We start from the raw sequence: 25,371 nt of genomic DNA, 5'->3' as shown, positions 1-25,371 counted from the left end.
ATTGATTATGTCTACAAAACTTTGTATTTAAATTTACGTATCATAAGTTCCTGAGTTGATTATTATTTCAAAATAATTTTCAGAATTTATCACATTTTTTAAATATTCGTTCTTAACCATAAAATTGATATAAAACTTCTATTTTCTACGAAATTTTTAACTATCATCAATCTTGTTCTAGTGGAAATGGAAATAGTCTTTTTCATACAAAAAGAGAGAAAAATTTTTGAATAATCTGTTCCTATCTGTTTGATATAAACTGTTATCTAATAAGCTTTTGAATTGCCAAGGTTAACTATGATTAACTATTAAATTATTAAAACATTTCCTTTTTTTTATGTTTAACGTATTATTTACTGAATTGTCAACTTCTGTTTGAATATTAGTTTTATTCTTGAGGGATTTGAATTTCTTATTTTTAAAAGTTTTTTTTTGTAATAATAATCATTTATTATATAACATAATTTATCAGAAAATTCTCCATAAAATTCGTGTTTTAAAAACGTAGTATTGTTGAACAATATTTGGAAAAAGAATAAAATGTCATGTTTGTCAGAACGAATTTAAAAGAGATGCACATTTAAAAAGAATCATGAAAACACATTATTGACATAATGGAAATATTTGCATTGGATGTGGAAAAAAATTGACTTGAAATGATTCATTTAAAAGGCATATTATGACACATCATAAAAAAATAAGGAAAATTTTAATGTTAAAATTTCATTAAATATTTATGAACTCTACGACGGTTATATATAATTCTTTCATTTATTTTAGAATGTTGATAAAAGTGTTATTTGAAGAAAAATTATATCATAACCAAATTATATAATATCTTATTAAATATGTCAAAAAAAATTTAATATGTACATAAAAATTTTAAATATTCATATTCACGTATACTTGATAAGGAATACTGAAATAAATTATTTTTACACTTGCGGTTTTTCAATATTCCAAAAGAATACAATAAAAAAAATGTAAATAAATTTCAAGTAATTTACGAAAATAAACTTTTAACTTTTTACACTAGGGGTTAACGCGTATCGCGCAGGGGGCAAAGCCCCACTTTTATATAAATATATCTGTATGTATAAATATATTTTTATTTATGGTGACTTATGTGGACATTATTATGTAAAAAAAGGATGTTTTAAGGACAAAATCGTACTTATGCGGACTGTCCTCATAACTGTTCAATGTTTGTTAGTGTATATTCTAAAAGCACGTAAAGTCCTCATAAGTCTCCTTATATAAAGATATGTATATGTGTGTGTGTGTCCAAAGGATACTTACGCGGACAATCACATGTATGTGAGTGAAGTTGTAAGGACACAAGTGGAGTTATGCGGATGTCTTCATAATAATTTCACGTTATTGATATATATTCTAGAAGCACGTGAAGTCCACCTAAGTCACTTTTTATAAACACTATAAATATGTATATATGCGTTTGTGTGTGTGTAATTTTTGTCCATGCGTTTAAGCTCCTTTAATAAACTCTCTTTCCGTGAAATAAAATTAATATATCAGATCGTGTATTTAATAAGATTATCAAATTATTACATTGCTTCTTAACATAAATTTCTGAATTAAAAAAATTATTTTTTTGCAGCGTACACACTAGTTTCGTCTTCAAGTCTTTATTTTTTTATAAATTGGTATTATACTTTCATTCATAAGAATTATAGTAATGGTGTTATTTATTAATAATAGCATGTAATTTTTCCTCTGAAAAAATTTTTTTAGCCAATAGATTTTGTAAGTAAAGTTTTTGTGCCACTTCTTTTGTTTTTCTTGTAACCCGTCCAGGTTGCAGAGTTGATTTACTGGTATTACTTGTGTCAAGAACTTATATGTATATGTATATATATATATATATACACATTGCAACGGTTACTTTTTCAACAGTAACACGAGGGTGATAGTGAGACACAATTACGGCGGACAGAGGAATTGAGGATAGAGGCACTTAATAATACTCAGAGACGAAATAAAGTCTAATTTAATTTTTATGTTACTTCAAATTGTAAAAGAAAATAAAATAAGACAAAATCAGAGAGAAATATAAATCGTGTTTTCAAATTCAGCGTCAAACTCAGAGAAAAACATTTTAGTATGGAAATGAGTTAATAGATACAATATTGAAAAAAAATGCGTTGTTGAAATAATAAAAGAAAAAATCATAAGGAGTATACATATAATTCTCGAAATTCTTATAAATGCATGAGATGAACTTTTATGCCGAAAAATAAATTAAAAACATTTACTATTCAGATTCAATCGCGTTCATAAGAATAAACATGAAAAGGGTTTTGGGTTATTATACGTTTCCAACCCAACTTCGTAACGTTCGCCGGACAAAATTGTTTTCTTTCCTTGTAAGCTTACAAACTACTTTAAAATAAGAATCAACAATAGAATGCTATTCATAGTAGAATGCGTGACATTTCATGTTTACAATGGAAAATAGTAATGTATAATCGTCAATACAAGAGAGCTGTACATAATGATACGCAGACTTAGAATGCATTAGGGCTTGATTCTCTACTTTTTTCTTAACAAACCAATATTCAAAAATTCGAAATAAATATTTAAAAAATACAGATGTTTCGTACACGTACAGGTAATATTACTGCATGGCCCGCAACACGAGAATGTCGTTCACATGATCAAAGACGGATGACTGAGAAAGCGATCAATAGGTCACCTTTCGGTTAACTGAGCAGCTGGAGATTTTTATCTACCAACTAAATGATCTCACGAAGTGGGATCAACGCTTGTCATTCACTAGTTCACAAGGAAAAACTACTCAGCTTCCCGACCACGAATCTAATACCGGGAAAAATGCGACACAAAAACAAAAATCCAAGGAAACACCGGAAAACTTCCTCCAAGCAAAACCACTACGCATTGAGAGACTTAGAACACAAAAAATAGTCCTCCTTCGTTACTGATCGCCGACTCAGGACCACCACTTGGTTGGATCAATTAAGCAACCAGAGATTGTTTATGCCCTTTGTCTGAACTCATCAACATTTGTTGATGAGAAGAAGATACCAGAATAGGAAGGGAACACTTACTATTTTTTTTTTTTTTTAATTGTGCAGCAGCGTGTAGTAATGGCGCAGGATGTTTGGCAGCAAACAAGAATCACTGGAGCTGGATCGATGCCGCATGGATCTGTAGTTCCTTGCCTTGCGTCGTCCCCTTGGAGCTGTCGATTCGTACTTCCTTGCCGATCTCCCCTTCGGGACCTTAAGTGCTTTCTTGGGAAGCAATTTCCTGAGACTAGCCTCCCGAGCCCATTGCTCCGAGCTCTCTCAAGTGAGTCCCCTCTCCTGGTCGACCGTTAAATGCTGCTACAGCTAATGCGCGTTCATCGTTGAACTGAGGCTTCGCGCATTCCCCATACCAGTTCGTCCCTTTACGTTCTCATGCACACACACACACACACACACACACACACAAACACACACACACACACAAAGCACCCCTTATACGTGTACTCTCAATATATATATATATATATATATATATATATATATATATACATTCCATTGATCCACTGTGTTATTGTGTATTTGTAAATTAGGAAAACATAGATCTAAAAAACAGATCCTCGATTTTAAGAGCTCACTATTCAACCAGGACTCAAGAAACGAATCGCTTTGATGAGTAGATTCAAGATAAGAGTTGATAGACTGCTTTAGTTAGCAGATCTGATATTGAGGCTTATATCTGAATGGTTAGTATAAGAGATTACTAATTTTTATGACTTTACTATTATTTTATGTAAAAATTATACATAAGATAAAACTAATTTTATTTTCTCCGTAGTTCTTATGACAGTCAAATTTTTTCTTATTTATTTTATCTCTTATTTATTAATGTATTGTTATTTAATTTCTTTATTTTCTACGAATTACCACATGTATTATGCTTTTTACAAAGTCACAGCATGTACACGTCTGTGCAAACTGCTCTATGTGTTATTTTTTACGTTATTTATTAACATGTTTCGTTGAATTATTTTTATTGTTTCTTCAAAATAATAATAAGGGAACCGAGAATAAACATACAAATAGCTAGAAGCCCAACTGTGCTCTGCTACCGTTAATGTTAAATTCACATGAATTATGATATCACTTTGCCTATAATTTAAATCTTGAGGTTGTAAACTATAGTCTAACGCTTCTCCATAGGCTATTAGACCAGCACACAATCTAAATATTTCTTTTTGCCTGGAAGAGAAAAGAGGAAAGATTTTGGGTCTTATAATATGTGTCTGTATATATTAACGTACTTTTTTCCTCTTACTTTTTGTTTTTTTCTTGGCTTACACTACTTTATACTCCATACGTATTAATACTTTCTATTGTGCAATATAATTATTAAATTTATCTTATATACAATTACCAACCACACTGAATGAGCGGTGGTAAGCTACTGTCTAAGGCGCCGAACAAAGGGATACACATTTTACGAAGTTTTAGTTTTTTATTTTACTTGCTACGGGACTGGCACTTGCTGACTCTATGTGTTTGGGCTTAGCTGTTTGCTCCAGTTTTCACTTAACACTTCCAAGAGTTATGAAATACACTGTCAGCTTTGTTAGGGAACAACTTTCGTAAAGAATGACTTTTTTAAGAGCTTAAAAATTTTATTATTTAAAAAGTGGTAAGAAATGTATGTATAAAAAACGTCACATGAAGAAAATAAATATAATAAATTATATTAAAACCAAGTTTTAATTTGTAAATATACGTTATTCATACATCTACTAATTTTGCAATGTATTTCAATTTTACATGTGTATAAACACTGAGCTCGTTTATGATAATACATGAATTTAATTTGACGTGCTGTAAAACAAAGCTTTAAAGATTTATTTCGAAAACCCCTCTTTATTAATGTTACTAATACTTTTTTTCGCACACACAAGAATTTTGACATTAAGTACAATAAACGCGTAAGTTGCATGACATTGCACATATGATGGTGTCGCAGTAATATTAAAACTCAATCGTAGGGATTACAAAATGGTAACACACAAATAAGGCTCGTTAAAGTGACAGGATGAAAATTAAGAAGAATACTTTCAATGTTTCGAAAGCTATTGGGAGATCACGTCCAGTGTCTTTCTTTGGGGTGTCCCCTACATAAGCAGAAAAACTAATACTTTTTCTTTCTTTATTACATTGTATCTTTTAATGTGCTGAACTACGATTCCAGAAATAAATTGTCGATTATTGTGCAGTAGTACATGGACATGACAAAGTATACATATTTTTTCTTACATTGTGTGATTATTTTAGTAAGATTGGCAATAAACTGACCCTCTTACCGCAAATACTCTTTAGAGCCCCCACAAAGTTTAATTCTTAAATGTCCTCCATTATTTTTTTCAAGACTTGACGTCGTTTTAAGACTTCTTGCAGGACTGGACAAGGTCTTTTTTTTTTAAGTTAACATACACCTCTATTTTAGAATAATGTATAAAATTTCTACTTTCTTACGCTGCTGAAGAAACAAATTAATCAAAATAATGGTAAACGATAACAATTTTTTCTTTTATGATTTGATTTCATTAGTTTCCTTGAAATTAACATTGTTTAACTCGTTCAATACAATGGTTAGGCACCTTAACCTTTTTTTTATCCAGATGGTTTTATTTCGTGGAAAGTTAACAACCAAATCAATAGATGTATTGAAGATCAAAATAACAAACTTTTTTTGTATTCCTTGAAACACAGAGTAAACACTCTGAAGTTACAGAGTAAAGTACAGTTAAGCTTAATGTCATAGTTTGAACGTGACAGCATTTTTTCTAATAATAACCTATATTTTATATGTTGTTGGCAATTATAATTTTATTCACTTAGCGTCATGTGAAAAAAATCTCGTTTATTATTTATTTACTAAGTAAAAGAAAGATGATGTTATCTGTGCTTGTAATTGAATGTTTAGAAGAGACTAATTATTAAATAAATACATTCGATTTTTGTTTAGGAAAGAGCTGTGAAGAGGATGATTTACTTACTGTTGCTTCAGGTACATTGTGTAATTTGTTGCTAGAATTTAGTCCGAGCAAAGAACCTATCCTCGAATCTGGTGGAGTTGAACTATTATGTTCTTTAACGAAACGATCAGATCCTGCACTTCGACTAAATGGAATTTGGGCTCTAATGAATGTAGCATTTCAAGCTGAGCAAAGAGTGAAATCTCAAATTTTAGGATGTCTGGGAACAGATCAAATATTTCGCCTACTTGCAGATCCTGAACTAGCAATTTTAATGAAAACCTTAGGATTGTTGCGAAATCTTTTATCAACAAAAGCTCATATCGATAGAATAATGGCTGATCATGCGGCTCATGTAATGCAAGCTGTAATTTTAGTTCTTGAAGACCCCATGCACCCTCCAGATGTAAAAGAACAAGCACTGTGTATTCTTGCAAATGTTGCCGATGGGGATAGAGCCAGAGATCACATCATGGCTAATGAAGATGTTTTAAAAAAATTGATGGACTACATGGTAATTATTCATAAAAATGTCTTCTGAATTATATTTATCTATTAAAATTAATTAATAAACCAACCCTTTATTGTAACATAATAATGAAAGTTAAATCTTAAATTTCTGGTTTAACGTTGCCTCTGATTTGTTACATAATTGCTGCTTTTACCATTTAAAGTAATATTGACCTTACTTTTAAGAAAAAACGAGTGGACAGTGGGTGTCGGGTTACCCAAGTAAGAAGTTATACTTCTATAAAATTACATGGCAAATAATATAATTATAAACATAAGTTTACTTCGTATGAATCGATATTATGTACAAAGGTAGTGCAACTATCGTTAGAAAGAAACCTCCGTTAGTTGGGTGTGGTTTCAATAAATATTTTTAAATCTAATAACAGAACAAATATAAAAACAACTTACTAAGAAAATACCAAATACTCTTATAAAATAGCAGATCGTTTAACTGTATGCTTTTTCACATGTTTAATTTGAAAAACTTAGATTCAACATGTAACCGTATGGAAAAAACACTTTAAATTTGATTTTTAAGATCCATACAAAGCTCTCATCTTCGGTTTGTATGAAAGATTACTATTCGAAAAATCTGTTTCATTTTTAAATAGATCTATGATTTTTTTTTTTTTTTTTTTTTAATAACACAAAAAAAGAAGGGGTCAAGTATGCGTAAAAGCATGTTGTAAGTTCATCCTTATGAGAAAAATAATTTCCAGCGTTGCAGCATATATTTGCGCTCCTCCCAGTTCTTTGAATTTTGTTCACAATCACAAAGGAAAAATTGTGAAAGAAGAAAACGTAATAAAAAATCAATTATTGTATTCGTAGAGTACGAAACAAATGACTACACAATAAATAAGAATTTACATTGAAAACAAGTAACGAACTATATAAAATCAAGTAATCGATTTTTTAACGTCGGGCCTGATCATAGCAGAGTGTGTAAGGGTCTCGACCAGCGTACACAAGGTTGGAGGTCCAAATCTCTTTGGAAACTGTTTTTTTTTTTTTTTTTTTTTTTTCATAGAAATTACTGAAAGAAGAAAACTAAGTAAAATTAAAAATGTGTGGTGTGGTTTGATGATGTTGTATAATGTGCATGGTGAGATGATGTTGGGTGGTGTAGGGGGATAATTAAGCAAAATCCACTTCCATTACACTTTTTCGCATGGTCACGAATCTAAAATCGTTGATTTACTCCGTAGGGAAGAACGCGCCTATAAAAGTATAGCTTTGAAAAGTATTACATCAAGCTAACTTTTAATTTACTTAAATTTACTTATATTTTACGTTTTTTGCGTTTACTTTACACTAATTTTAGTTGTAAGTAGTGAGCACATAAACATTATGTCACATTACTTAGGCTTTCATATTTATAGAAAGAGGGCTTATCACCTTTTTTAAAATTGAGCTGTCACACAAGTTAAAATCTATGGTGAAGTAAGACTCAATGAATCTATAATTTAGATTTTTGGGCATGTTGAAGGTTGCTTACTGAATAAAAGATACACAGGGTTGAAAAACTTAGCCGAAGCTTCACCTCATTTCGAGTTCTGTACGCAAGCTTCAGAGATTCAATTATCAAAAATAAGAAATAGTGGCTCTTGACTTTTGTTGCACGTAATATTTTAGATGTATGTAATGGCAAAAACTTGTGTAAAAGTACTCAAAGACAAAAGTTTAAATAAGTATGTCGTATAAAAAAGAATCAAATAATAAAAAAAAAGTTTTTTTCTTTTTCGTTTCATAGCACATAACTACTTTAATAACAATATAAACTATAATTGTTACTATCAAATAAAATATGAATATAACAAACGTGCAAAATAAACAAGACTTCATATTATGGTGGCTCCCTACCACTATATGTGACAAAATTTTTTTATTAATAATTGAGGTTTTTGTTAAGGTGTAACATCCCGAGTTGATACGGATTATACTATAACTAAAAACTATCTGTTCATCAAAATTCCGGTAAGACGTATTGTGAATATGAAGCAAGCTCATATGACAAAAGGAGCTTGTATGTCGTTTATGTGTTCGCGTGTGTGTATTAGCTTTAAGGTGAATGCTTCATAATATGCTGACATAGAATACGGCCAGCCTCATTGTAAAAATGCATGTATGTATGAATGAATAGTTACTTGCTCATTAATTGTTTAATTCTGTGTGACGTGGGAAACCGACGTCACGGTAGGAATGTATGTGGTAGTAGCAGACAAGAGGAGAGGCGATGCAATGTACACCAACACTACCTCACCCAAGGCCCTTCGACCTATCCCTTTACCTATCCCTACTATAGGCAGCACTGCCAGCCCTTGACTGTGTGCAGCGGTGGGTGTGTGTGCGCATCGACGCATGCACATGCAGATAGCTACTGTATCGGGGAGCACAAATCGGCAGGCTAACAAGAAATCTTCGTTTTGTCTGCTTCCCGTCGGGACGTATAATCTGAAGGCTTTGTTGCGTCGTATAGTTCCACGGGCGTGTGTGCGAGATAACACTGCGTACTGCACCGAGCGACCAATAACCTGACTGCTGCGACAACCTTTACGCACACACTTCTAAGGACTACTGGGTCCAAGTGCCAACTTCTGCTCGTCGGATCTTCCGGTACCCGAAGCTAGTGCTGCAAGAAGATCCCTGCAGTAGTGAAAATGGTAGGCCTCCTTTTTTTATATCCCGTCCTTGCCGTGTATAAGCATTGTGCCGAGCAGCAACTGCCAAACCTGCACCCACAGGGCTAAGGCTGCACAAAGTCAGGCCAGGTCGGATAGTTAAGTAGGGTAAACTTTATATAGAATTAATGCTAAGTTTTGAGTAATTAGTAGACGTATACAAAAGCTTAAGTGTTAATCTCGCCCATTTTTGTATATTGATTGCCAGCTATCCATCCTATCTGTTTAGCTCTATAGTAAGTAATAATAAAAAAGAATTTTATATTTGCCGTGTCTTGCTGCTGACTGCGAGGTAAGCAAGGCACGACACATCACATAGCGCTCGACTAGTTGTACAGGCAATTGCTCGGCGCAGTGCTTTAAGCGGCCATTGTGTGTGCGCGTCGTATGCCTAGGAAGGTAGGTTTTCTTACGCGCACTGCCTGGCCTCTGTGATTATTTGAATTATATGTATAGGGGATATGATCGTCTGGCGCGTATCGCTATGTAAGTTCTGGTGGTACGCTGTGTTTATAATAAAAATTATAGTGCACAGTGTGTCATATTTAAGTATCTATTGGGTTTCAAAATTTTATTCTCTGTTGGTCATTTGTTTTTTTTTGCACTACCGTTCTGCCCTTGCTTGTGCGCAATAAAATAATAATAAAGTGTCTTTCTTTTATTTTAAGGCGTGACCTTGTACAGCATTAATAGTCATCACACAATGTAAATAGTGTATAGGGTATAGTTTCTAAAGACACGAAGTGAGAGTTTGATAGTAGGATGAACACAGTGTTTACATTCGTATAGCAGATTGCTCGTACTAATATACGGTATTTTGAAAAACTTGTTCGAAATGATCCCTACAGTAGCTTAATAAGTATTTCAAAAGCGTGACTGGGGGGGACAAACTTTAGGCATTGAGCCATGAGACGATATCAAGAGTAATCGCAGATATTGTTGAACAGTTTACGGACGGGGAAATATTTCAATATTTAATATTATTAAGATTGAGAAGGAATGGAACCGTAATAGAAGCTAGGGATCGTTTGCAGCGTTTTCTTAACAGAAAATATATCGGACCAACAGTTAATGCATGGAACAAGGACATATATAAAATTACGCAAATAGATAAAAATAATTCGGCCATGGAGCTTTCGGACGCAGTGGAGAGGCCGAAATGCCGCGAAACTAGATTCGTACCTCATGAATCGTCGACGACGAACACCAGCGTGGCTGATGGCGATCACGCCAACATCTTGACAACCGCACCGCAGCAATTCCGTGAAGTTGTAAGCGAGCAGGTGCGTCGTGATCTCGATAACGCGAAAATAGTAGACAATCAAGGAGAAATGGAATCAGTAGGGCGCGATGCACAGATGTTGATGCGCACATACAAGGAATCGCAATCCTACCGAAGATCATACGAGTGGCTTAAAGAAGATGCAATTCAAAATTCCACGAACAGACCGTCCCATGTGTTAGCGGCAAATCCGTTACTTAACTCTGGGGCTAACTTGGCACCCAAGATGGGTGCAAGTGGGGCTCCTAGAGAAACTATAGAAGCAGGTGTAGGAAGGGACGACAAGGCAACTTTGGCACTCGGTGATAATGGCCTCCAGGGAAATTTGGGAGCCTCGAACAGAGTAAATGGCGATGCGAGCGGACGTCGGGTTACATGGTCAAACGAAAATTCTACAAATGACCATCTAGAAGCCCCAACAACTGGTATGTACGGTTATAACACACAACTGGGATACCGCGACACACTTCACCATGTACAAGGAGGAGGTGGGCAAAATCCCGCTGTGGCATCCCAAATGCCTAACATACCCCAGTACAGCTTGAATATACCCCAAGTGCACTCAACTATCCATCCGTATAATCCCAGCATGACACCTCAACAAAACGTACCCCTGCACTTGCTAAGACATCACTCGAGTATACAACTACCAACAACATATACTATGAGCCAACTACGGGTGGATATACACAGCAACAACACGCGAAACTTCTCTGCGTACGATTTAACCCAGGAACCCAAAATACTTACCGTTCGGTCCCGAGTAGCGATTTCGAACAAAGGGGGGAGGGGGGTTTCCATACAAATGCTATACATGGACCACAGGGGTTGCCAGGACCAAACGCACAAATGTCAACACACCAACGCGAATCACAAATTAGGTGCGAAAGATACACGCTAGACCTTTTGGCTCGCTGGAATGTGGAATTTCGTGGACGCGCTAAAAATGACCCGGAAGATTTTTTGACGCGGTTGTGGGAATGCGTGACAACATACAACCTATCATTAGAGGAACTGTAAAGAGTGTTATTAGCAGTATTTGACGCGGAAACCAATAATTGGTTCCGACGAGAAAAATACGACTGGCATACGATAGGCGAATTTATATCACTGCTTTCCAGTTGCAGTATGGAATATACGACTTACAGGGTAGGGTTCACAAAAAAGATGAGGAACGCACACAGGCACCGCATAAAGATATTGCCAGTTATCTATCAAATCTGCGAACCCTAATAGATAAAATTTACCCACCCCTGCCGCTCTACGAACAAATTAATCGGGCGTACAGGAACCTTCACCCATACTATCGTGGTAGGATTCCCAGAGCGCAAATAGGCAGCTTTAATGACTTTCTGCTGTTAGGCAAGAATGTTGAATTAACCCAACAGCAAGACAGAGAATATCGTCCACCTCCACCACCAGAGGACTGTTTGTTTCCAGCGACATCATTTGTTTCCCGAAAACAATCGACATCAAACAAAGTTGCTGCAGTGGAATCCATTCCTAGCGCCGGCAATAGCGCAGAACTGCAGCTGATAAAAGCGTTAACCACCACAACGGCCACTACAGTAATCGAAGATGAAAAAACGGTGAAGCAGTATAAAACTGTGCAACAGCAGCTTGAGGAAATGCTAGCTCCGTTGAAAGATATGATGCTAGGAAAACAAGAGGCCGCAGAAAGGTGCGAAAATGCACAAGCATCAGCCTCTCAGAAAAAAAAGTTAGCCGTCTATAACACGAGAAATACGGGTAAAAACGCAGCTACAAAAAACAAAGACCGGTCCTATTTTATTTGCCGGAATGCTGGACATCTGGTGTAATGATTACCCCTACCGTGAATATTGTACCAAGTGGGGCAAAATAGTGGACAAGCGTTATAAGTGCCCTAAATGTAATATAGAGAGGCCGGAAAACGCCAGAGGAGAGGGGCAGTAGGAGTTAGTGCCACCTCACCGGAGCGAGCCGAGACTACATACAAACCGGTGGCAACAGTAATAAACACCGATGAAAACAAGGAACGACAAAAACTTTTTAAAATTGGTTTAGCAATAAGACTTGCAATACTGAAATTTTTAACATGACTAGTAGGTAAACCAAGCCCCTGTCCTATCGAGGCCTGGCTTTACGCAACCGTTCGTCCTACAAACGGATGCCAGCGACTATGCTGTGGCTGCAGTATTAACCCAGACCCTTGAAGGTGAAGAACACCCAATATGTTACGTCAGCCGCACACTAAGCAAGCCGGAGCGTAATTACACCATGACTGAAAAGGAATGTTTGGCTGTGCTGTGGGCTGTAGATCGATTAAGGGCATATCTGCAGGGGGAACGGGTAACAGTAATTACTGACCACAGCAGCCTGTTATGGCTTAATAGATTAAAGGACCCAGTAGGAAGATTGGCTCGATGAAACACTGCGTTGCAGGCATACGACTTAGAGTTTACCCATAGGAAAGAAAAACTACATCAAGTTCCGGATGCCCTATCCCATGCCCAAGAAAATTCAGTCGCAGTAATTACGCCCGATATCGAGAAAGTACGCGATAATTGGTTCTTGAAACGAGTAAAGGGGGTACAGGTGGTCCCACGGAAATTTTAAAATTGGAAATATGAGAACAGAACCCTTTTTTTCCACAAACCACACCCTATCGTTAGCTTAATAATGGAGGACCTCGATGAATGGAAAATAGTCCTACCAAAAAACACCGCGTCCAGGCACTACACGATACACACGATGCTTCCCAGGCAGGTCACCTAGGTGTGGAAAAAACTTATGCTCGTCTCACCAATCATTATTACTGGCCGAGGTATTTCCAAGATGTAGTCCAGTATAACCAAGAATGTCAAGACCGCCAACAGCAAAAAGTCCTACAGTAAGCTCCTGCTGGATTTATGGGGGAAAGAATTACCGAACAACCATGGATGGCCATAGCAATGGATATTGCAGGGCCAAAAGCTCCATTAAAAAATGAACATAAATACCTACTGATTATTTAAGACCTATTTACTAAGAACGTCAAGTTAAATGCACTCCGAAAAGCAGACGATAAAAGCATCTGAAAAGCGGTAGAAGAACTAGTCTTAAACTAATGGGGAAAGCCAAAATACATCCTAACTGACAACGGTACGGAGTTTGTCAACAGAGAACTGGAGGTAATTTGCGAAATTTATGGTATCGAACACTCGACCATCCCATCATATCACGCAAAAGCTAATCCTGCAGAGCACGTGATTTGAACCTTAAACATAATGATAAACTCGTTCTTAGATACAGATCACTGGTTGTAGGATGCACACTTGCATGAGTTCGCATTCGCAATAAATATGATGGAGCAAGCATCTACGAAATTGACTCCGGCGTTTCTGAACTTCGGTCGGAATCCACCACCTATAGCACTTCTAGACCGTGACACGCCGGCGGCGCCGTTAGATCTGACGAATACAACATTATGGGCAGATAGGGTTAGCCACCTAGACATGATTGGGGATTTGGTAGTGAAGCACCTTGAGACTGTGCGAGATAAGCAGGCGAAATATTACAATCGTGGGCAAAGGGCAGAATTATTTGTATTAGAAGACAGTGTGATGCGCATAATTCACGTACTATTCTCTGGAACCCAAGGATTTGCAGCGAAACTCGGGCCCAAATTTGTAAGCCCCTGTATAGTAACTCAATTGCTCTCGGACGTAGTAGTAGAAGTGAGGGACAACGCGACAGAAAAATTTGTAAAAACTCATATTAATGACCTCAAGCGGTACACCCCCCCACGCCAGGTGATTGACAATGAATCCTAAGTGAGCTATATCCCTACAGATTTTAATCATGAGAGGGCAAGGAATCACTCGCCAACCAACCGGGCGCAAAGCCTGGGCAGACGCGTCGAGGCGAGGACGGGATCCCCGTCTCGATGACCTGTACCGCGAGCTAAGCGAAGAGGAGTTGAGACGACCAGGCATGGTCACCCACCAGGCACGATTGGCCATCGAATCTAGGCCACCGGCGGAGAGGAGACCACAACCCAGGGTACCGATCCAAGCCGACGGTCAGCTACGAGGTCTCGGGGCCGAGGGACCACACTCACCAAGGGAGATGAGTGAGCCATCTGCACCAGCAAGGGAGGCGGATTTGTTTCCCCCCCCCCCCGGGGTATAACTTGCCACCATTGATCCAAACCCAGGCGCCCACAAGAACCACGGCACGCCAGATCCGTCCCGACCCGGAGCCGGTAGGCAAGCTGAACCCCGAGATGTTGGACCAGCTCTTGGAGATCGCTAGCACCCCGGCGAAGGAACCTTGGTCAGGGTATGACGTTGAGAAGATCTGGTTAGTGCTCAGGCAGATCCACCTGGCATCACGGGGATACGTGCCCCTGATAGCATCGGTGCCGCCCTGCCCACTTCGACGAGCAGTACCACCATCTCTTCAGGTGATTCCAGAAACGGTGGGGATTCCACAGCTCATGGACTTGCAGGTGGCATGGCCATGGGGAGTGCCTGGACCCCCACCGTTTATCCCAGAAGCTGATCTCCTGGCAGAGAAACCGGTGCAGATTTCAAAAGCCATTTCGGCTCCAAATCAGGGATGTTGGGAGTGTGGGGATCTGGGGCATCGTTATGTGCAGTGTCCAACGCGCGACCCAGCGAAAAGGTTTTGCCACAAATGTGGCAAAAAGGGTGTGAGCATCACAAACTACCCACATTTTTGTGATCTCTGGGTGTCGGAAAGGCGAGCCTATTTGGCAAGGCAGGTGGGCACCAACACGCCACACTAAGAAGCGTACAGTGACTATCCTTACAGTTAGGAATTTTTTCTTTTTTTCTTTTCTTCTGCCCCTTTATTTTCTTCATATTTTTTTTATTCTTTTTGTTTTCTTTTACTAATACCAAATAGAGGATTTATTTTTCATTATTTCTACGAACTTCTGTCATTTTCCGTTATTATGTATTTTTTCTTTTACTCTCGATATTGTATAATATTTTGTAGTAAATATTGTCGTGGTAAGTAGGAATGTATGTGGTAGTAGCAGACAAGAGGAGAGGCGATACAATGTACACCAACACTACCTCACCCAAGGCCCTTCGACCTTTCCCTTCACCTATCCCTACTATAGGCAGCACTGCCAGCCCTTGATTGTGTGCAGCGGCGAGTGTGTGTGCGCATCGACGCATACACATGCAGATAGCTACTGTATCGGGGAGCACAAATCGGCAGGCTAACAAGAAATCTTCGTTTTGTCTGCTTCCCGTCGGGACGTATAATCCGAAGGCTTTGTTGCGTCGTATAGTTCCACGGGCGTGTGTGCGAGATAACACTGCGTACTGCACCGAGCGGCAACAGGAAGCGCAGCAACGGCTACCAGTTGACTAACCTGACTGCTGCGACAACCTTTACGCACACACTTCTAAGGACTACTGGGTCCAAGTGCCAACTTTTGCTCGTCGGATCTTCCGGTACCCAAAGCTAGTGCTGCAAGAAGATCCCTGCAGTAGTGAAAATGGTAGGCCTCCTTTTTTTATATTCCGTCCTTGCCGTGTATAAGCATTGTGCTGAGCAGCAACTGCCAAACCTGCACCCACAGGGCTAAGGCTGCACAAAGTCAGGCCAGGTCGGATAGTTAAGTAGGGTAAACTTTATATAGAATTAATGCTAAGTTTTGAGTAATTAGTAGATGTAAACAAAAGTTTGAGTGTTAATCTCGCCTTTTTTTGTATATTGATTGCCAGCTATCCATCCTATCCGCTTACCTCTATAGTAAGTAATAATAAAAAAGAATTTTATATTTGCCGTGTCTTGCTGCTGACTGCGAGGTGAACAAGGCATGGAACATCACATCTGATAATGTATACTAATTAAAAAATTTAAATTCACACAATAATTAATTATATTTAAAATTGATTGTGAATTCCTCATAAAAATTGTTTTCAAAATTGTAAACTTACTGTCACAATTGAACTTATATTTGGCGTTCTTATAGTGCTCATACGAGCTTTCATCATCACTGACCCAAGTACTCAATTGCACTTGTCAGAAAAGGTGATTGGTACTGTTGTTTTGTATTATCAATTGATTTTTTGCTTGGGCGTTGGTAAAACAATTCGAATCAAAATGTATATTAATAGGTCAAAACTTAAAAGTTGGCTTTGTTTCACAATGTTTTATTATTCGCAGACAGCTGTTTTGGCAGTTACGCCATTGTCAAATGCTTGACATACACTAGGACGCGCACACAAAATGGCCGCTGAAAGCTCTGAGCCGAGCAATTGCCTGTACAACTAGTCGAGCGCTATGTGATGTGTCGTGCCTTGCTTACCTCGCAGTCAGCAGCAAGACACGGCAAATATAAAATTCTTTTTTATTATTACTTACTATAGAGCTAAGCAGATAGGATGGATAGCTGGCAATCAATATACAAAAATGGGCGAGATTAACACTTAAGCTTTTGTATACGTCTACTAATTACTCAAAACTTAGCATTAATTCTATACAAAGTTTACCCTACTTAACTATCCGACCTGGCCTGACTTTGTGCAGCCTTAGCCCTGTGGGTGCAGGTTTGGCAGTTGCTGCTCGGCACAATGCTTATACACGGCAAGGACGGGATATTAAGGAAGTAGGCCTACCGTTTTCACTACTGCAGGGATCTTCTTGCAGCACTAGCTTCGGGCACCGGAAGATCCGACGAGCAGAAGTTGGCACTTGGACCCAGTAGTCCTTGGAAGTGTGTGCGTAAAGGTTGTCGGAGCAGTCCGGTTAGTCAACTGGTAGCCGTTGCTGCGCTTCCTGTTGCCGCTCGGTGCAGTACGCAGTGTTATCTCGCACACACGCCCGTGGAACTATACGACGCAACGAAGCCTTCGGATTATACGTCCCGACTGGAAGCAGACAAAACGGAGATTTCTTGTTAGCCTGCCGATTTGTGCTCCCCGATACAGTAGCTATCTGCATGTGTGTGCGTCGATGCGCACACACACTCGCCGCTGCACACAGTCAAGGGCTGGCAGTGCTGCCTATAGTAGGGATAGGTAAAGGGATAGGTCGAAGGGCCTTGGGTGAGGTAGTGTTGGTGTACATTGCATCGCCTCTCCTCTTGTCTGCTACTACCACATACATTCCTACCGTGACGTCGGTTTCCTACGTGTTGTGTGCGGTGTCAGTGTAAAGCACTAGTTATTACCGCTTCTCTACTGTTGGATAGTCTTATACGCAGGTGCACTCACTTGTGCTTACAATAAACTTAAAAGTACCATACGATGCCCGATATCGATGGTTGTCGTATTATCGGATACAAAAAAAAAGAATTGACTGCGGCAATAAATAAGAAGTTGCACAAATTAAACAAAAAGACTTTTTTTTTTTTGAAAAATAGAAGATAACATTAATAGGTAAGCTTTTAATGTTACGAAGCAACAAAAAAAATGACTTAGTCCTTTTTGATTGGTCAGAGCCGTAAGGGCTCTTTTCTGCTCCCACCATAAATTCCGCAGTGCTATTCGCACTTTACAATTTTACTTACCTGCCCTTTAGTACCTCCCCGTGCCCTAACTCAGCTAACACCTTGGCTGATAACAAGACGAAGAAAATCACCAAGCTACAGTAAGAAATTGGGATAGAAAACAGATGGGATGGAAGGAATCAGTAAAGTGTTTTATCGATGTGCGTGGTAGTAAAGAAACGTATGCCGCCGTCCCCCTGTAATTAAAATAAGCATATAGATCTCCCTGATGCGCTAGTTAATTATCTGCTCGTTTTTAGTTAGTCATTCGTTTTTTTACTTTTTTCTTTGTGTGAGTAAATGAATTATGAAGCCTTTATCTTTAGGTAAAAGGACAATATTTACTACAAAATATTGTATGATATCGAGAGTAAAAGAAAAAACATATAATAACGAAAAATGACAGAAGTTCGTAGAAATAATGAAAAATAAATCCTCCATTTAGTATAAGTAAAAAAAAACAAAAAGAATAAGAAAAATATGAAGAAAATAAAGGGGCAGAAGAAAAGAAAAAAAGAAAAAATTCTTAACTGTAAGGATAGTCACTGTACGCTTCTTAGTGTGGCGTGTTGGTGCCCACCTGCCTTGCCAAATAGGCTCGCCTTTGCGACACCCAGAGATCACAAAAATGTGGGTAGTTTGTGATGCTCACACCCTTTTTGCCACATTTGTGGCAAAACCTTTTCGCTGGGTCGCGCGTTGGACACTGCACATAACGATGCCCCAGATCCCCACACTCCCAACATCCCTGATTTGGAGCCGAAATGGCTTTTGAAATCTGCACCGGTTTCTCTGCCAGGAGATCAGCTTCTGGGATAAACGGTGGGGGTCCAGGCACTCCCCATGGCCATGCCACCTGCAAGTCCATGAGCTGTGAAATCCCCACCGTTTCTGGAATCACCTGAAGAGATGGTGGTACTGCTCGTCGAAGTGGGCAGGGCGGCACCGATGCTATCAGGGGCACGTATCCCCGTGATGCCAGGTGGATCTGCCTGAGCACTAACCAGATCTTCTCAACGTCATACCCTGACCAAGGTTCCTTCGCCGGGGTGCTAGCGATCTCCAAGAGCTGGTCCAACATCTCGGGGTTCAGCTTGCCTACCGGCTCCGGGTCGGGACGGATCTGGCGTGCCGTGGTTCTTGTGGGCGCCTGGGTTTGGATCAATGGTGGCAAGTTATACCCCGGGGGGGGGGAAACAAATCCGCCTCCCTTGCTGGTGCAGATGGCTCACTCATCTCCCTTGGTGAGTGTGGTCCCTCGGCCCCGAGACCTCGTAGCTGACCGTCGGCTTGGATCGGTACCCTGGGTTGTGGTCTCCTCTCCGCCGGTGGCCTAGATTCGATGGCCAATCGTGCCTGGTGGGTGACCACGCCTGGTCGTCTCCACTCCTCTTCGCTTAGCTCGCGGTACAGGTCATCGAGCCGGGGATCCCGTCCTCGCCTCGACGCGTCTGCCCAGGCTTTGCGCCCGGTTGGTTGGCGAGTGATTCCTTGCCCTCTCATGATTGAAATCTGTAGGGATATAGCTCACTTAGGATTCATTGTCAATCACCTGGCGTGGGGGGGGTGTACCGCTTGAGGTCATTAATATGAGTTTTTACTAATTTTTCTGTCGCGTTGTCCCTCACTTCTACTACTACGTCCGAGAGCAATTGAGTTACTATACAGGGGCCTACAAATTTGGGCCCGAGTTTCGCTGCAAATCCTTGGGTTCCAGAGAATAGTACGTGAATTATGCGCATCACACTGTCTTCTAATACAAATAATTCTGCCCTTTGCCCACGATTGTAATATTTCGCCTGCTTATCTCGCACAGTCTCAAGGTGCTTCACTACCAAATCCCCAATCATGTCTAGGTGGCTAACCCTATCTGCCCATAATGTTGTATTCGTCAGATCTAACGGCGCCGCCGGCGTGTCACGGTCTGGAATTGCTATAGGTGGTGGATTCCGACCGAAGTTCAGAAACGCCGGAGTCAATTTCGTAGATGCTTGCTCCATCATATTTATTGCGAATGCGAACTCATGCAAGTGTGCATCCCACAACCAGTGATCTGTATCTAAGAACGAGTTTATCATTGGGTTTAAGGTTCAAATCACGTGCTCTGCAGGATTAGCTTGTGCGTGATATGATGGGATGGTCGAGTGTTCGATACTATAAATTTCGCAAATTACCTTCAGTTCTCTGTTGACAAACTCCGTACCGTTGTCAGTTAGGATGTTTTTTGCTTTTCCCATTAGTTTAAGACTAGTTCTTCTACCACTATTCAGATGCTTTTATCGTCTGCTTTTCGGAGTGCGTTTAACTTGACGTACTTAGTAAACAGGTCTTAAATAATCAGTAGGTATTTATGTTCATTTTTTAATGGAGGTTTTGGCCCTGCAATATCCATTGCTATGGCCATCCATGGTTGTTCGGTAATTCTTTCCCCCATAAATCCAGCAGGAGCTTACTGTAGGACTTTTTGCTGTTGGCGGTCTTGACATTCTTGGTTATACTGGACTACATCTTGGAAATACCTCGGCCAGTAATAATGATTGGTGAGACGAGCATAAGTTTTTTCCACACCTAGGTGACCTGCCTGGGAAGCATCGTGGGTATCGTGTAGTGCCTGGACGTGATGCAATTTATTGCAAAAGGAAATCCCATAAGAGCAAAATCGCCAATTAAATCACACAGAAATAGTCCTACCAAAAATAAATTACAAAACTTAAATGATAAACTATACAGAAGAAGTTTATTACCTATAGAACAAAATAGTAATGAAAAAAGAGACGAAAACCCTTCTCAATCGAAAAACGTAGAAAATAAAAATGATTACGATACCAAGAAAACTTCCAATTAAAATATTTCACTACAAACAAGCCATACAGCAGCATTAGAACTCATACAGCAGAATTGGAACTTAGCTCGTAGCAAAAAAGTAAAAAGAAATATAAGTCCCGTTGAAAATGCCTCTAGTTTGACTTATGAAACAAATAAATTAACATTTTTAAGTACTTGTGAAAATTATACTTTTACAAAGGATAACTACATCCATTATATTCCTGAAACTGTAGATTTAAAATCAATAAGCAATAAACTACTATCAGATATAGGAGCTATATCAAAAGAAGAATTATCAAATGTTCAACCAAAAGTGGGAGACGTTATTACTGTGAAAAACCGAAATCATACATATGCTCCGAAATGCTACATATTTTCACTAGTCGTGAACAAAAACTTTACTGATGAAATAAAACCTAGCATTTTACGAACCTGCTTTAAACATCTTGCAGATGCAATATCAGTAAAAGGAGTTACCACCACTCGTATTTCTAGGAAAGGTGAACTCACCGATAATCTCCCTAGAGGAGAAATGCCATCAATTTTATACGAAGAGTTACGTCACCTTCCCCTTACAGTAAAAATTTGGTTTGGCGTATGTTTTCATCTAACCCTACAAGATAGAAAGAAAAAATTAGTTAAATGTCATACTAGTTTATTTGGAGGTCACAGAGGAGTCGTAAAAACTTATAGACGAATAAGAGAAAAATACTATTGGAAAGAAATGCGCAACGACATTGCTAAATATATACAAAAATGTAAATTTTGCCTGGAACAAAAATTAGTCCACACAAAAACTAGAGAGCCTACGGTAATTACAGACACGCCATCAGAAGTATTTTACAAGGTCGCAATAGATACAGTAGGCTCTTTTCCACAAAGTACATCTGGAAATAAGCACATTTTAACAATGCAATGCTTACTTACAAAATTTTTTATTGCAGTTCCTGTTCCTAATATACAAGCAATAACTATTGCCGATGTGTTATCAAGATATTTTATTTTAACTTTCGACATTCCTAGGATTATTCTTAGTGACAGATCAAAAAGTTTTATTAATCAAGTATTGACAGAAGTATGAAAAATTTATGGATTCCGCTTAGCTTTCACTAGTGCATGTCACCCACAATCAAATGGTTCATTAGAGAGAAGCCACGCTATGTTAAACGATTTCTTGAGAACTAACGCTAAAAACAAAAATGATTGGGATAAAATGGTTCCTCTTGCAATGCATGAGTATAATACTTTAGTTTATTCAACAACAGGCTTCACGCCTTTCGAACTTGTCTTTGGTAGACAGGTATGTTCCCCAAATCCACTTCCAGACGAATTCAAATTAGAAACATACAGCTTATACGCTAATGATCTTGCCCGCTGTTGACATACAATACAAGAATTAGCTCGTGACAGACTTAAAATATCAAAACAAAATATAAAAACACGTTATGACAAGAAGTCAAAACCACAGAACTTGGAAGTTACAGTGACAGTCTATGTACTCAAAGAACCCCGAAAAGGAAAATTAGATAGATTTTATAACGGAATTTTCAAAATTTAAACAATACATTGTAATAATAACGTCATATTAGAATAAGGAAATGGCAGAATAATTAACAAACACATTGACAAAGAAAAATATTGCTACCCATAAAAAAAAAGAAAAATTTTTATTTTTGTTGCAGATTTATCTAATCAATATGTTGACTAAAAACATTGCCTTTCTGCTTCTGCTAACACTAAGGCCTGGTATAATAAAAAGTAAGGTCATGGTATCTCCCAACCTATTAAATTTTTAACTTTTTCATAGCATTACTGTCCTTACATTATAATTATTTTCTGAAAATAACTAAATTACGATTTCGACTCACATAATGCTATCGAGAGATGGAATAAGTAATCGTCTTAAACGAATAACATATTTTTGTTTAGTTACAGAGAGTGAAAAATGTAGATTAATTACTGCAAAAATAAAATAAATAACCCCTACTATGCATACGTAATTTTATATGTTTATTCCCTCAAAAACACGGCTGCCAATTTATTTAATAAATAATTCTCATGACCGTTGTTTAATGCTGCATAATTATTTGTACCTCTCATACCTTAGGACGTTTTTATGTATCTAAACATATGCCTGCATACATATCCATACACGTTTCTTATACTAGTTATACATGCTTTGTGCGATCTTAAATGTTCTGACTTTTCTTACAATCATTTATCAAAGCAATAAAAATTTTGTTAAAGTCTTTGTTCCCATTTTTTCGTCTTCATGATATGACACAGTAATTTGACGTGTCACAGGCTCTCCTGAAGTATACAGTCAACACATCAAGGGTCTCTCAGTTAGAGGAAATATATCTTCTTGATTCGGTTTGCTTGATATGGTGTTGTATGGTGAAGAGAACGCGCCTGCTCGCCAAGTATGTATAGTGTGTCTTGTGCGGCTCTCCTGCACGTCTTATTGCCCCTCCCCCTCTGTTCCCCTACTATACTGTTCTACTAGAGTACACTACCTGGTAGTGGCATTGCCATATGTGTGATGCCTGGACCTTCCTCTGGCCTAGACTTGTCAGGATTACAAGTATCAGCAAATGAGCCGTAGTCTTGTAGGTGCAGTGTGCATATGGGAGTGAAATAAGTAATTGACAAGCAGTTGAGCCATGCCCATTCCCCTAACGTTAATTAAGAGCCACACGAGAATTCGTTGCGAAGACACATTAAACTTTCCGCCATTGTGCAGGCCATGTTGAAGAGACACTCGTAGCTCGCGTGGTGTGCATAATCAAGCAAAGCTGTAAATCGTGCTATTAATGATTTAATACTTTTTTGTTATACTTCGGTGTATTAAGTGTTTAATTATAACAATAACGTGACGATGGGAAACGTGATAGGTGCGCTGACTGCTAGAGTCTCTTAGGAGTATCCAAAATTGGTACTCTCTTTGAATGCACTGCATAAGTAAAATAATTTAGAGAGTGCATATGCCAAAAAAAAGATAGTGTTTTTTGAATAGGCAGTTGTCGAATACGGTACGTTAAGGTGTAAATAACTTACAAATGAAACCTGATTACAGTTAGTTAAAAAATTTTTTGTATTTTGCAGTTTAACGGTGAAAATACAGAAATAAAATTATCTTTGCATCTGAAGAAGATCAACCCACCTACATATAACACTGAAAGAATACATTTTTTATAAGTAGTACCGTAAAAAAAGCATACCAACCGAATTTTTCTCGTCAGAAATCACAAAGACTTGTTGTTGTTTTTAGCCTTCTGATTAAAAACATAATTATCCGATTTATTCAGACGAAAAAGATCCTGTTTTTTTATTTTTTTTACACAAAAGCATACGAGCTAAATTTTTCTTAGTAAAAAAAAATTGTTCCTACTTTAAGCTTTTTTTTAACATTAAGACGTTTAGTGCTCCCTCAGCAGGAAAAATAGAGTTCGCACCTGGTGCGTATCCAACCAGGGCCAGCACATTGGTGACATGCACCACCAGGTACTAAAACTACCATTTGATCCCTCGAGCAAAGTGCTTTGCACTCTAAGGCTCGCTGTACAAAAAATGTCGTTCTTACCTCGGGCAAAAAAAAAAATTACAACCGTGTCCTTCGGGCGCGCAAGTTGTACTTTATGTCCCAGGTAAGAAATATACTATTGTTTAGACTTTGTCAAATACAAATTTTTTTTGATTAACTAGTTCAAAAGAGTAGAAATAACTTAGATTTTGTTTGGACTTTTAAATTTTTATAATTTACAATCATTCGAATGATAGAAAAATAACTTAAATTTTTCAAATAAAAGCATTATATTTTCATTTTTATCGTGTGACACGTTTCTTCTCATCAATAAAAGTTTGCTGCATGATTGTAAAAACTGAAACAATTTTTTTTTGATATGTATATTCCTGACAGTTACATCGTGAAAGATTAAAATTTGTAGTGAGTATTTGCATATGGAGGAAGCCTCATTGTGCTACTTGGTTGAATTACTTCGAAGCCTGTATTGGTACAAAAAATGAGTTGACGTTTAAAAAATACATATTTAGTGTTATTGTTTAGTCAATTGCAAAAAACAAGATCCTAGTCATTTAAATTTTATGAGCAGGTCAACATTAGACGTCGATCTTAAGGTTTAACAATAAAAAGTAGTAAGGGAAGTCGTTCTTATTCTGCAGTAGGAAGTTTCCATCTCATATATCGTATTTTTGGTGCTCACTCGTGTAAGCATGATGTATCTATATACAGATCTGTATTATCAGCTCTACATAACCAGCGTTGGCCAAAACATCAGATCAACTAAGTTGAATGCCGGAACGAAGTAAAAATAGATAGTTTAGTTATTTTAAGTGTGATTTTAAAGTACTAAGATAAACTTATTGCTTACTAAAATCTTACTTCAAAATATGTTGGCTGCACATTCCTGTATGTGTCATCAACTCCTTTTGTTTTAATTTACATGAAGTGGCCTACCTTTTGCGTGGTTTTTTGTATTTTTGAGGTACGTGAAATTATATAGAACAAGTAGCTCCCTGTCTCGGCTTTGAC

General features: G+C 38.1%; 1 protein-coding gene across 1 annotated transcript in view; it reads left to right on the top strand.

The window, feature by feature from the left end:
- The window catches only part of LOC106638913 (armadillo repeat-containing protein 8), a 447,393-nt gene that overhangs the window by 276,793 nt on the left and 145,229 nt on the right, over positions 1 to 25,371 (top strand). The window contains exon 6 of the mRNA XM_089597970.1: positions 6,016 to 6,539. Coding sequence (XP_089454096.1) covers positions 6,016 to 6,539 — 524 coding nt within the window. The remainder of the gene's footprint in view (positions 1 to 6,015; positions 6,540 to 25,371) is intronic.

Source organism: Copidosoma floridanum, unplaced genomic scaffold (genome assembly GCF_036245765.1).
Source record: "Copidosoma floridanum isolate Cflo_tuat_1 unplaced genomic scaffold, Cflo_Japanese_pri ptg000004l, whole genome shotgun sequence".
Lineage (NCBI taxonomy): Eukaryota > Metazoa > Arthropoda > Insecta > Hymenoptera > Encyrtidae > Copidosoma > Copidosoma floridanum.
This window is presented reverse-complemented; position numbering and strand designations above follow the sequence as displayed.